The 14,285-nt window shown below is 46.7% G+C and overlaps 1 protein-coding gene across 2 annotated transcripts in view; it reads left to right on the top strand.

Moving 5' to 3' along the window:
* The window catches only part of DPY19L3 (dpy-19 like C-mannosyltransferase 3), a 74,212-nt gene that overhangs the window by 55,024 nt on the left and 4,903 nt on the right, over positions 1 to 14,285 (top strand). For both annotated transcript variants that reach the window (XM_073659670.1, XM_073659671.1), the window contains exons 17-18: positions 7,024 to 7,156; positions 9,595 to 9,753. In XM_073659670.1, the coding sequence (XP_073515771.1) occupies positions 7,024 to 7,156; positions 9,595 to 9,753 (292 nt within the window). The remainder of the gene's footprint in view (positions 1 to 7,023; positions 7,157 to 9,594; positions 9,754 to 14,285) is intronic.

A 14,285-nucleotide genomic window follows, 5' to 3' on the forward strand; every position in this document is an offset into this window, starting at 1 on the left:
CGTCACTGCTGTCCAGGGCGCAATCCTCGGCGGTCACAGTCAGAAGAGCACTGTGGCTCAGACAGTGGACCGGGGACGCGGTTTCCAAGCAAGGTTTGCTATCTTTAGCTTACAAGGGTGGTCAGTTATTTGGATCTGACCTCACGGAGCTGATTGTCAAGGCAAAGGCAAAAGAAGCGGCCTTACCACAGCGAAGAACTGTGGCTTCTGCGTCGGGCAGGCCTAGTGCCGGTAGTAGTCGGCGGCCCTTTCGGTCCAGGGGACGGTCCGGTCAGCCCTCTTGGGGATCGGGTCGTCCCTCTTTTTCAGGAAAAAAGGCTTCTCAGAAATCCCGCACTCCCTGGAAACAGAGCTTCCGTCAAGACAAGCGGGAAGCTGACAAAAAGCCCGCTAAGGCGGACTGACGCCAGGTTTTCACTCGAGGGCTCTCGAGTGGGGGGTCGCCTGCTCCAATTCGAATCGACTTGGGCGTCCCGCGTTTCGGACGCCTGGGTGACGCGGGTTGTGTCAGCAGGCTACTTCATAGAGTTTCTTTCTCGACCCCCGGACAGGTTTTGCCGATCTCGCATTCCGTCAGAGCCCGAGCTAGTTGCCGCTCTACGGCAGGAGGTCGATTCCCTTCTGCTGAAGGGTGTGGTGGTACCGGTTCCGCCGGAGGACCGGGGAAGAGGGTTTTATTCAAACCTCTTTGTGGTCCCCAAAAAGGAGGACAAATTTCGCCCCATTCTGGATCTCAAAAGATTGAATCGGCATGTCCGCACCCGGAAATTCCGCATGGAGTCGCTTCGCTCGGTTGTGGCGGCCCTGTCGCAGAACGACTTTTTGGTGTCAATCGACATTCGCGACGCTTATTTGCATGTTCCCGTCGGAAGGGCCCACCAACGCTTCCTTCGTTTTGCCATAGGTCAGGACCATTTCCAGTTTGTGGCCCTACCATTCGGGTTGGCCTCGGCGTCCAGAGTTTTTACAAAAATTCTGGCACCTCTCATGGCGATCCTTCGAAGACAGGGGGTTACGGTTCTTTCCTACCTAGACGACCTTTTGATTGTGGCGTCCTCAAAAGAGGAGGCGGTGACGGCTCGCAATCTATCCCTTCAGCTCCTGGAGGACTTCGGGTGGCTGGTCAATTGGAAGAAGTCGTCTCTGGAACCGTCGCAGTCAATCCTGTTTTTGGGGATGCATTTCGACACGGTACGAGCAGTGGTGTCCCTGCCTCCAGACAAGCAAGCAAGTCTTCTTCGACATGTACAGGTTATGAAGTCTTCGACAGCAATGTCCCTTCGAAGGTGTATGCGCCTTTTGGGTTTGATGGTGGCGTCAATGGAGGCACTTCCGTTTGCCCAATTTCATTCCAGGACTCTCCAAATGCTCATTCTGAACCGTTGGGATCGATCACAGGCTTCGCTGGATCGCAGTGTCATCATCTCCCACAGGGTGCGAGAGTCTCTAGAATGGTGGTTACGTCCGGAAGCGTTATCCCTGGGGAAGTCCTTCCTCCTTCCGAGGTGGTCGGTCATAACCACCGATGCCAGCCTGTCCGGCTGGGGGGGTGTCTGGAACGATCTCTGGATTCAGGGAGTATGGTCGTCGGAAGAGTCTGTCCTGCCGATCAACATCCTGGAATTGAGGGCGATTTTCCTTTGCCTCCAACACTGGACGGTCCCTTTAAACGGTCTGCCAGTCCGAGTGCAGACAGACAACGCGACGGCGGTCGCGTATATCAACCATCAAGGTGGAACGAGGAGCTCCAGGCTCATGATGGAAGTGTCTCGGATCCTGGTATGGGCCGAGGCCAAGGTGCCAGCCATCTCTGCGATTCACATTCCGGGAGTTCAGAATATCACGGCGGACTTCCTCAGTCGCGAGAAGGTGGATCCCGGAGAATGGAGTCTTCACCCAGAAATTTTTGCACAGCTGTGCTCCCGTTGGGGAACTCCTCAAGTGGATTTGATGGCATCAAGGTTCAACACCAAGTTACCGACGTTCATGTCCAGGTACAAGGACCCGAAGGCTGTGGCGGTGGATGCTCTGGTGGCTCCGTGGGACCAATTCGAGCTAATCTATGTGTTCCCGCCGATATCCTTACTTCCTCTGGTGTTGCATCGGATCAGACTGGAAAGAGTCCCGGCTATGTTAGTAGCCCCAGACTGGCCAAGGAGGACGTGGTTCTCGACGCTGGTGTCGCTTCTGGCTGCGCCTCCACTTCCTCTCCCTCTTCGCCCGGACCTGTTAACCCAAGGGCCCGTTCGTCATCCGGACCTGAAGTCTCTGCGTTTGACGGCGTGGCTCTTGAGACCGAAATCTTGACTCGTCAAGGTTTTTCAGCCGAAGTCATTGCCACTCTGCGAGCTGCCAGGGGTCCTGCCACTACTAGGATCTATCACAAGACTTGGGAGGCCTTCTTTTCATGGTGTTCGGGTTCTTCAAGGAACCCGAGGATTTTTTCCATTCCCAATTTGTTGGCCTTTTTGCAGTATGGCCTGGACAAGGGTTTGGCAGTTAGCACTCTGAGGGGTCAGGTTTCTGCTTTGTCCTTGCTGTTTCGGAAGGCTATCGCCTCGCGTAGGGACGTTCGTTCCTTTTTTCGCGGGGTAACCCGTCAGTTTCCGCCGCGGAAGGCGCTTGTGTCCCCTTGGCGGCTCAATCTGGTCTTGGAGGCTCTTCAACATGGGCCTTTTGAGCCTATGGACTCCGTTAGCCTTTCTTTGCTTTCTTGGAAGGTTGCCTTTTTAGTGGCAGTCACCTCTTTGAGAAGGGTTTCTGAACTGGCGGCTCTTTCTTGCTCGCCTCCTTTTCTGGAGTTTCTCCCGGATCGTGTGGTGCTTTGCACACGGGGCGACTTTCTACCTAAGGTGGTGTCACAATTTCATGTTAACCAGGATATTGTGTTGCCCTCGCTCTGTCCGGAACCGAGGAATGCGAAGGAACGGGCCTTGCACTCATTGGATTTAGTGCGGGCTTTGAAGTTCTATTTGTCTATTACTCAAGGTTTTCGGAAATCGGACTCTCTGTTTGTGATTCCAGCAGGTCGTCGGCATGGTCAACGAGCTTCCAAGGACACTATAGGTCGATGGATTCGGTCGGCCATTTTAGAGGCTTACCGACTCAAGGGCGAATCTTGTCCAATTAAGATTCGAGCTCACTCCACAAGAGCTGTGGGTTCATCGTGGGCTTTTCATCAAGGGGCCTCGGCAGCTCAACTCTGCCGGGCGGCTACCTGGCGCTCCGTCCACACTTTTACAAAGTTTTATAAGGTGGACGGACGTCAGTGCTTCCGCTGATGCAGCCTTAGGACGTAGGGTCCTGCAGGCGGCTGTAGTTTAAGTTATCGTTAACTTGTATTTAGCGCTAGTTGCGCATTTTTCTAGGTTGTTTGTTGGGATTCTGCCTCTGTTGGTTTTTCCCACCCTTAATTTTTGGACTGCTTTGGGACGTCCCACTAGTAATGACTGTGTCTCCCTTCCTTCCATCTGCTGCTGAAAGACGGATTTTGGTAAGACCTTACCTGTAAAATCCTTTTCAGCGAAGGAAGGAAGGGAGACACAGCTCCCTCCCATGGCAGAAGTGTGTTGTTGTGTTTTCAGATGCAGCGTGACCCTTCTCTGATAGCGATTATCTGGGCTGAGGTCGGCGCGCTAAGGCTCTGTTCCAGCATTGCCAGATCATCGCAGTGGTCAGGTCCAGTGAGTAGTACCTGGGACTGTGTGGTTTTTCTGTTATATGCATAACCTGTCTCTTGTTTTTTCTCTGAAGTTCTTCAGAAGGGGTTATGTTGCTCCGCTGGTGATATTTGCTCTTCCTTAGCTTGTGTACGGACTGGAGAGCTGGAGTAGGAGGAGCCCAAGCTGGAGGGGCCGGACAACACTCTTTGTAATCTGAGGTGTTCTATCCTATGTGGGCTCCGCCTGCCACTAGTAATGACTGTGTCTCCCTTCCTTCCTTCGCTGAAAAGGATTTTACAGGTAAGGTCTTACCAAAATCCGTCCTTTCAGTTGTTTCACACTTTTTTGTTAAGTATATAATTCCACATGTGTTAATTCATAGTTTTGATGCCTTCAGTGTGAATGTACAATTCTCATAGTCAAGAAAATACAGAAAAATCTTTAAATGAGAAGGTGTGTCCAAACTTTTGGTCTGTACTGTATATGTGTATGCATATGTAATATATTATAGAAATTGGAGTGCTGCCTTTGTCTTTATGGAGTATGTATGTGTGTGTGTATATATATATATATTACAGTTTGTACGGAAAGTATTCAGACCCCTTTAAATTTTTCTCTCGTTGATTGATTGCAGCCATTTGGTAAATTCTAAAAAGTATTTTTTTTTTCTCATTAAAGTCCACTCTGCACCCCATCTTGACTGAAAACAACTGAAATGTAGAAATTTTTGCAAATTTATTAAAAAATAAAAACTGAAATATCACACGGTCATAAGTATTCAGACCCTTTGCTCAGTATTGAGTAGAAGCCCCCTTTTGAGCTAGTACAGCCACGAGCCTTCTTGGAAATGATGCAACAAGTTTTTCACCCCTGGATTTGGGGATCCTCTGCCATTCTTCCTTGCAGATCCTCTCCAGCTCCGTCAGGTTGGATGGTGAGCGTTGGTGGACAGTCATTTTCAGGTCTCTCCAGAGATGCTCAGTTGGGTTTAGGTCAGGGCTCTGGCTGGGCCACTCACGAATGGTCACAGAGTTGTTCTGAAGCCGCTCCTTTGTTATTTTAGCTGTGTGCTTAGGGTCATTGTCTTGTTGGAAGGTGAACCTTCGGCCAAGTCTGAGGTCCAGAGCACTCTGGAAGAGGTTTTCATCCAGGATATCTCTGTACTTTGCCGCATTCATGTTTCCTTCAATTGCAACCAGTCGTCCTGTCCCTGCAGCTGAAAAACACCCCCATAGCATGATGCTGCCACCACCATGTTTCACTGTTGGGATTGTATTGGGCGGGTGATGAGCACTGCCTGGTTTTCTCCACACATACCGCTTAGAATTATCACCAAAAAGTTCTATCTTAATCTCATCAGACCAGAGAGTCTTAATTCTCATAGTCTGGGAGTCCTTCATGTGTTTTTAAGCAAACTCTATGCAGGTTTTCATGTCTTGCACTGATGAGAGGCTTCCATCAGGCCACTCTGCCATAAAGGCCCAACTGGTGGAGGGCTGCAGTGATAGTGGACTTTGTGGAACTTTCTCCCATCTCCCTACTGCATCTCTGGAGCTCAGCCACAGTGATCTTGGGGTTCTTCTTTACCTCTCTCACCAAGGCTCTTCCTCCCACGATTGCTCAGTTTGACTGGACGGCCAGGTCTAGGAAGACTTCTGGTTGTCCCAAACTTCTTCCATTTAAGGATTATGGAGGCCACTGTGCTCTTAGGAACCTTGAGTAATGCAGAAATTCTTTTGTAACCTTGGTCAGATCTGTGCCTTGCCACAATTCTGTCTGAGCTCCTTGGGCAGTTCCTTTGCGCTCATGATTCTCATTTGGTCTGACATGCACTGTGAGCTGTGAGGTCTTATATAGACAGGTGTGTGCCTTTCCAAATCAAGTCCTATCAGTTTAATTAAACACAGCTGGACTCCAATGAAGGAGTAGAACCATCTCAAGGAGGATCACAAGGAAATGGACAGCATGTGACTTAAATATGAGTGTCTGGGCAAAGGGTCTGAATACTTATGACCATGTGATATTTCAGTTTTTATTTTTTAATAAATTTGCAAAAATTTCTACATTTGTTTTTTTTTCAGTCAAGATGGGGTGCAGAGTGTACTTTAATGAGAAAAAAAAAAGAACTTTCTAGAATTTACCAAATGGCTGCAATGAAACAAAGAGTGAAAATTGTAAAGGGGTCTGAATACTTTCCGTACCCACTGTATGTGTATATATATATATATATATATATATATATATATATATATATATATATATATATATATATATATATATATATATATATGTATGTATATATATATATATATATATATATATATATATATATATATATATATATATATATATATATATATATATATATATATATATATATATATATAATATTCATTCTCCCTGACTGTAAGCAGACACCCTGAAAATGGCCAGAGTTGTCCGTCCTATTCAAACAGAATGACCTGCAGAGTTTATTTGCAGCAGCTAATCTGAGTAAGCAGAGCTGCAGTGTAAAGCATGGTCAAGGAACAGAGAAGATGTGGATTTTCCTATGCAGGAGAACTGAGGCATATATAGAACTTTTCAGGGCGTAGCTGGAGGTCTGCTTTACATTTTGCCGTCCTCTGGTTCCACGTGGCCTCCTTCTCCGTCGGCGGCGGCGGTGTCCTGCTGGTGCGCGCCGGTGCGCAGTCCCCAGTTTGTCATCTCTCTCCCTGATTAAATCATGGGTTCACATCTGCTCTATGCTAATCTTTCGGCCCTTTGCCAGAGGATGCAGAGTCCTTGAAAGTGGAAAAAAGCCGTTCTCTGCGATTTCTGAAATAACTATTGATGGGTTTTTTTTTGTTTTTTTTTATGATAAACTGTTCTGGTGACGAGACGCTTAAAACCATCATCTTATTTAACGCCGCCTAATACTTTATGCGGTTTTTTGTCTCCGGAGAGCCGTTTATGTTGGAGCAGATATAATTCACACAGAAGTGTAATACGTAGACTATATCACCGGCATACTGAAGAAGGAGACGGAAAAGCTGAGGCGGCAGAATATCTGCCCGGATTTTTATAGAGGAAACTTACGGATTTATTCACCTTTCATGACGTCGGCGCCGCGGTGCTAAAATGGCAAATATTTGGATTAGTTCCAATGACGATTATATCTAACGGCTTAAAAAAAAACAGCGGCGGAAATGTATAAATCCCATAGGGTAATATCGGGATTACCGGGTGGTGCAGCATCAATATCCCAGATTACTGGACTTCCATAGAGAAGTATGGAAGATTTACTAGTAAAGAACATACAAGAGGACAGAGATAATACCGCCATCATATAGGAATGTTAATGTGTATTTCTATTGCATAGATCAGATACCCCCAAACATGCAGTGTTTGCTGGAAGCATGCAGCTACTGGCTGGGGTGAAACTCTGCACCGGGAGAGTCCTGACCAACCACCCCCACTACGAAGACAAGACCCTCAGGGAGAGGACGAAACAGGTACGGTAATAAATGTGTCTGTATGGGGCAGTATTGGGGGCAGTATTATAGTAGTTATATTCTTGTACATAGGGGCAGTAATATAGTAGTTATATTCTTGTACATAGGAGCAGTATTATAGTAGTTATATTCTTGTACATAGGGGGCAGTATTATAGTAGTTATATTCTTGTACATAGGAGCAGTATTATAGTAGTTATATTCTTGTACATAGGGGGCAGTATTATAGTAGTTATATTCTTGTACATAGGGGGCAGTATTATAGTAGTTATATTCTTGTACATGGAGCAGTATTATAGTAGTTATATTCTTGTACATAGGGGGCAGTATTATAGTAGTTATATTCTTGTACATAGGAGCAGTATTATAGTAGTTATATTCTTGTACATAGGGGCAGTATTATAGTAGTTATATTCTTGTACATAGGGGGCAGTATTATAGTAGTTATATTCTTGTACATAGGGGGCAGTATTATAGTAGTTATATTCTTGTACATAGGGGGCAGTATTATAGTAGTTATATTCTTGTACATAGGAGCAGTATTATAGTAGTTATATTCTTGTACATGGAGCAGTATTATAGTAGTTATATTCTTGTACATAGGGGGCAGTATTATAGTAGTTATATTCTTGTACATAGGGGGCAGTATTATAGTAGTTATATTCTTGTACATAGGGGCAGTATTATAGTAGTTATATTCTTGTACATAGGGGCAGTATTATAGTAGTTATATTCTTGTACATAGGAGGCAGTATTATAGTAGTTATATTCTTGTACATAGGGGCAGTATTATAGTAGTTATATTCTTGTACATAGGGGCAGTATTATAGTAGTTATATTCTTGTACATAGGGGGCAGTATTATAGTAGTTATATTCTTGTACATAGGAGGCAGTATTATAGTAGTTATATTCTTGTACATAGGGGCAGTATTATAGTAGTTATATTCTTGTACATAGGGGCAGTATTATAGTAGTTATATTCTTGTACATAGGGGGCAGTATTATAGTAGTTATATTCTTATACATAGGGAGCAGTGTTATAGTAGTTATATTCTTGTACATAGGGGCAGTATTATAGTAGTTATATTCTTGTACATAGGGGCAGTATTATAGTAGTTATATTCTTGTACATAGGGGACAGTATTATAGTAGTTATATTCTTGTACATAGGGGACAGTATTATAGTAGTTATATTCTTGTACATAGGGGACAGTATTATAGTAGTTATATTCTTGTACATAGGGGGCAGTATTATAGTAGTTATATTCTTGTATATAGGGGGCAGTATTATAGTAAGTATATTCTTGTATATAGGGGGCAGTATTATAGTAGGTATATTCTTGTACATAGGAGCAGTATTATAGTAGGTATATTCTTGTACATAGGGGCAGTATTATAGTAGTTATATTCTTGTACATAGGGGCAGTATTATAGTAGTTATATTCTTGTACATAGGAGCAGTATTATAGTAGTTATATTCTTGTACATAGGAGCAGTATTATAGTAGTTATATTCTTGTACATAGGGGGCAGTATTATAGTAGTTATATTCATGTATATAGGGGCAGTATTATAGTAGTTATATTCTTGTACATAGGGGGCAGTATTATAGTAGTTATATTCTTGTACATAGGGGCAGTATTATAGTAGTTATATTCTTGTACATAGGGGGCAGTATTATAGTAGTTATATTCTTGAACATAGGGGCAGTATTATAGTAGTTATATTCTTGTACATAGGGGCAGTATTATAGTAGTTATATTCTTGTACATAGGGGCAGTATTATAGTAGTTATATTCTTGTACATAAGGGGCAGTATTATAGTAGTCATATTCTTGTACATAGGGGGCAGTATTATAGTAGTTATATTCTTGTACATAGGGGCAGTATTATAGTAGTTATATTCTTGTACATAGGGGCAGTATTATAGTAGTTATATTCTTGTATATAGGAGCAGTATTATAGTAGTTATATTCTTGTACATAGGGGCAGTATTATAGTAGTTATATTCTTGTACATAGGGGGCAGTATTATAGTAGTCATATTCTTGTACATAGGGGGCAGTATTATAGTAGTTATATTCTTGTACATAGGGGCAGTATTATAGTAGTTATATTCTTGTACATAGGGGCAGTATTATAGTAGTTATATTCTTGTACATAGGGGCAGTATTATAGTAGTGATATTCTTGTACATAGGGAGTAGTATTATAGTAGTTATATTCTTGTACATAGGAGCAGTATTATAGTAGTTATATTCTTGTACATAGGAGCAGTATTATAGTAGTTATATTCTTGTACATAGGAGCAGTATTATAGTAGTTATATTCTTGTACATAGGAGCAGTATTATAGTAGTTTTTTTCTTGTACATAGGGGCAGTATTATAGTAGATAATCGTGGTACTTTTTGGATAGTTGGACGGTTGTGTCTTTTATCAGGTGTATCAGGTTTACGCTAAGAGGTCCCCAGAAGACGTCCACAGTATTCTGAGGTCATTTGGTGCCGACTACGTGATACTAGAGGACAGTATATGCTACGAGAGGAGACATGGCCGCGGATGCCGTCTGCGAGATCTGCTGGATATTAATAACGGACACGTAAGACAAATGTTTCTGATCTGTACGGTGCGACACGTGATTTAATACTTTGTTTTGTTTTTATGGCTCCTCTCCACATTATACCATAAATTAGAGAATTTCTCCGTCTTGGAGTTTTTCCCATCTTTTATGATGGTGATTGCTCGGATAGGTCATCACTTTGTGATCGATGAAGGTTCGTCCTCTGCGTCTGCCACCGATCCCTAGAATAAACAGGACACGGCGACTTACCATCACTTTACAAGACAGGACTAACACTTTAAGGAGGACTTCTCCCCTCTAAACCAGAAATATCGGGAGAGATGACAGGTCCACTTTAAGAGTTCCTTGAGAGTTTCTGCCAGAAGCCCGAGCTCCTTGATCTGCGGAGATGATGCCGCGTCTACAAGGGTTCTCCGTTGAACTCTCGCCGTATCTCGGAGTTCTTCTTCTTCAGCTCTTCTTGTGACCTTGGGAATTCAGCTGACGTCTGTCAGTCAGATTGAAGACTTCACTACAAGGACTTGGCCGACAGCCACAAGTACAGATAATGTTATAGGACTTTTTTTTTTTTGCAGCAATGCATTTATTTTCTGCAGAAAGTAACCCTTTATGTGCTGCATAAGACATACAGGAAGGAGACATAGTAGATAAATAGGGCATGCGGCTCCAGATTCAGATAGTGGGAGTCATCTGCTGATTTACAAACCCATTTTTTGGGTGAGATGTCTTTACAAGTTACTTCTAGTCCAAACAGTCATGTGTGAGCCTTGACTCCTGCCTGTGTGTTCAATGTTCACAGAGGAAGAGAACCGGGTCTCTAGTGTCACCTATCGAAATTAGCAAATCCTAGAAGATTAAAGAGCCGAGCCACAGGACTCCGGATAGAAAGCCAAACCAGAAGCTCCACTGACCTACGGCTGTTTCAGGGTCCTTGCCCCTCTTCAGTGCAAAGCAAAAGACCGGCTGGTTGAGTAAGAGGCCTTCAACTAAGGGTCTAGCATAGGGATGGGCAATTAATTTTCCTAAAGGGCCACATAAAACCCTGACTGTTGTGAAGGCCGAACTTAATGATGCTTGTACATGTGACGATGTGGCTTATTGTAATGTATTCTTACATGCAGCAGCCAGTTAAGACCTTATAATCTACTGCTTTTCATAGAGTTTATAAACCACCTGCTCTTGGAATTCAGGCTTAAGTATAGATGTACCTAAATCAACGGCTCCCCCCCATACAAGTATGATGTACCCACAGCCCCCTCCCCCCAGCAAATACACAGTATCATTGCTCCCCCACACAAGTATGATGTCACTGAAGCGCCTCAATGCCCCTCACACAATATCAGTATTTGCCCCCACCCCTCCTCAGTGTAATGTCCCCTCAGCCCCTCACAAACAGAATGAAGGCCACCTTCTGCACCACAGCTTCTCTCACAGTATTATTATGGTCTCCCACAAAAGTATGAGGTCCCCAAAGGCCTTCACACAAGAATGAGTTCACCACAGTACCCCCCTCCACACAGTATGATGTTTCTCAGCCCCCCACACACACACCGTATGATGTCCCCCTCCACCCACAGTATGATATCCCCACAGCTCCCACACACACACACACACACACACACACACACACACACACACTCTGTATAATGTCACCACAACCACTCCCCACACACTGTATGATGTCCCTGCAGGCCCCCTTCACACACAGTATGATGTCCCTTCAGACTCCCACACAGTATGATGTCCCTACAGCCTCCCCCCCCACACATACACACAGTATGATGTCCCTACAGCCTCCCCCCCCACACATACACACAGTATGATGTCCCTACAGCCCCCCCCCCACACATACACACAGTATGATGTCCCTACAGCCCCCCCCCACACATACACACAGTATGATGTCCCTACAGCCCCCCCCCCCCACACATACACACAGTATGATGTCCCTACAGCCCCCCCCCCACACATACACACAGTATGATGTCCCTACAGCCCCCCCCCCCACACATACACACAGTATGATGTCCCTACAGCCCCCCCCCCCCACACACATACACACAGTATGATGGCCCCACAGTTTCCCCAGACACAGTATGATGTCCCCACAGCCAGTCACCCCACACACAGTATGATGTCCACACAACCCTCCCCACACACACAGTATGATGTCCCACAGCCCACACACACACACACACACAGTATGATGTCCCCAAAGCTCCCCCACACACAGTATGATGTCCCCACAGTACATTCCCCCACACACAGTATGATGTCCCCACAGTACATTCCCCCACACACAGTATGATGTTCACACAACCCTCCCCACACACGCAGTATGATGTCCCACAACCCACACACACACACACACACACACACACACACACACACACACACACACACACACACAGTATGATGTCCCCAAAGCTCCCCCACACACAGTATGATGTCACCACAGGTCCCCCCATGCACACACTCACAGTATGATGTCCCCACAGCCCCCCACAAACAGTATGATGTCCCCACAGCCCCCCCACACACAGTATGATGTCCCCTCAGACTCCCACACAGTATAATGTCCCCACAGCCCTCCCCCACACACAGTATGATGTCCCCACAGCCCTCCCCCACACACAGTATGATGTCCCCACAGCCCTCCCCCACACACAGTATGATGTCCTCACAGCCTTCCCCCCACATACATTATAATGTCCCCAAAGCCCCCCCACACACAGTATGATGTCCCCTCAGGCTCCCACACAGTATAATGTCCCTAGAGCCCCCCCCCCCCCCACACACACACACACACACAGTATGATGTCCCCTTAGACCCCCACACAGTATGATGTCCCCACAGCTTCCCCAGACACAGTATGATGTCCCACTGCTCACCCCCACACAGTATAATGTCCCCACAGCCAGCCCCCCCACACACAGTATGATGTCCACACAGCCCTCCCCACACACACACCGTATGATGTCCCACAGCCCTCCCCCACACACAATATGATGTCCCTATAGCCCCCCCCACATACATTATGATGTCCCTACAGCCCCCCCATACACAGTATGATGCCCCCACAGCTTCCCCAGACACAGTATGATGTCCCCTTAGACCCCCACACAGTATGATGTCCCCACAACTTCCCCAGACACAGTATGATGTCCCACTGCTTACCCCCACACAGTATAATGTCCCCACAGCCAGCCCCCCCACACACAGTATGATGTCCCCACAGCCAGCCCCCCCACACACAGTATGATGTCCCACAGCCAGCCCCGCCACACACAGTATGATGTCCCACAGCCAGCCCCCCCACACACAGTATGATGTCCCCACAGCCCTCCCCCACACACAGTATGATTTCCCCACAGCCCTCCCCCACACACAGTATGATGTCCCCACAGCCTTCCCCCCACATACATTATAATGTCCCCAAAGCCCCCCTACACACAGTATGATGTCCCCTCAGGCTCCCACACAGTATAATGTCCCTAGAGCCCCCCCCCACACACACACAGTATGATGTCCCTTTAGACCTCCACACAGTATGATGTCCCCACAGCTTCCCCAGACACAGTATGATGTCCCACTGCTCACCCCCACACAGTATAATGTCCCCACAGCCAGCCCCCCCACACACAGTATGATGTCCCCACAGCCAGCCCCGCCACACACAGTATGATGTCCCCACAGCCAGCCCCCCCACACACAGTATGATGTCCCCACAGCCAGCCCCCCCACACACAGTATGATGTCCCCACAGCCAGCCCCCCCACACACAGTATGATGTCCCCACAGCCCTCCCCCACACACAGTATGATGTCCCCACAGCCAGCCCCGCCACACACAGTATGATGTCCCCACAGCCAGCCCCCCCCACACAGTATGATGCCCCCCACCCCACACAGTATGATGTCCCCTTAGACCCCCAGACAGTATGATGTCCCCACAGCCAGCCCCCCACACACAGTATGATGTCGCCACAGCCAGCCCCCCCACACACAGTATGATGTCCCCACAGCCAGCCCCCCCACACACAGTATGATGTCCCCACAGCCAGCCCCCCCACACACAGTATGATGTCCCCACAGCCCTCCCCCACACACAGTATGATGTCCCCACAGCCCTCCCCCACACACAGTATGATGTCCCCACAGCCCTCCCCCACACACAGTATGATGTCCCCACAGCCTTCCCCCCACATACATTATAATGTCCCCAAAGCCCCCCTACACACAGTATGATGTCCCTTCAGACTCCCACACAGTATGATGTCCCTACAGCCCCCCCCCCACACATACACACAGTATGATGTCCCTACAGCCCCCCCCCCCACACATACACACAGTATGATGTCCCAACAGCCCCCCCCCACACATACACACAGTATGATGTCCCTACAGCCCCCCCCCACACATACACACAGTATGATGTCCCTACAGCCCCCCCCCCACACATACACACAGTATGATGTCCCTACAGCCCCCCCCACACATACACACAGTATGATGTCCCTACAGCCCCCCCCCCCCCACACATACACACA

This window comes from Phyllobates terribilis, unplaced genomic scaffold (genome assembly GCF_046119375.1).
Source record: "Phyllobates terribilis strain yellow unplaced genomic scaffold, ASM4611937v1 Scaffold_14__1_contigs__length_39327217, whole genome shotgun sequence".
Classification (NCBI taxonomy): domain Eukaryota; kingdom Metazoa; phylum Chordata; class Amphibia; order Anura; family Dendrobatidae; genus Phyllobates; species Phyllobates terribilis.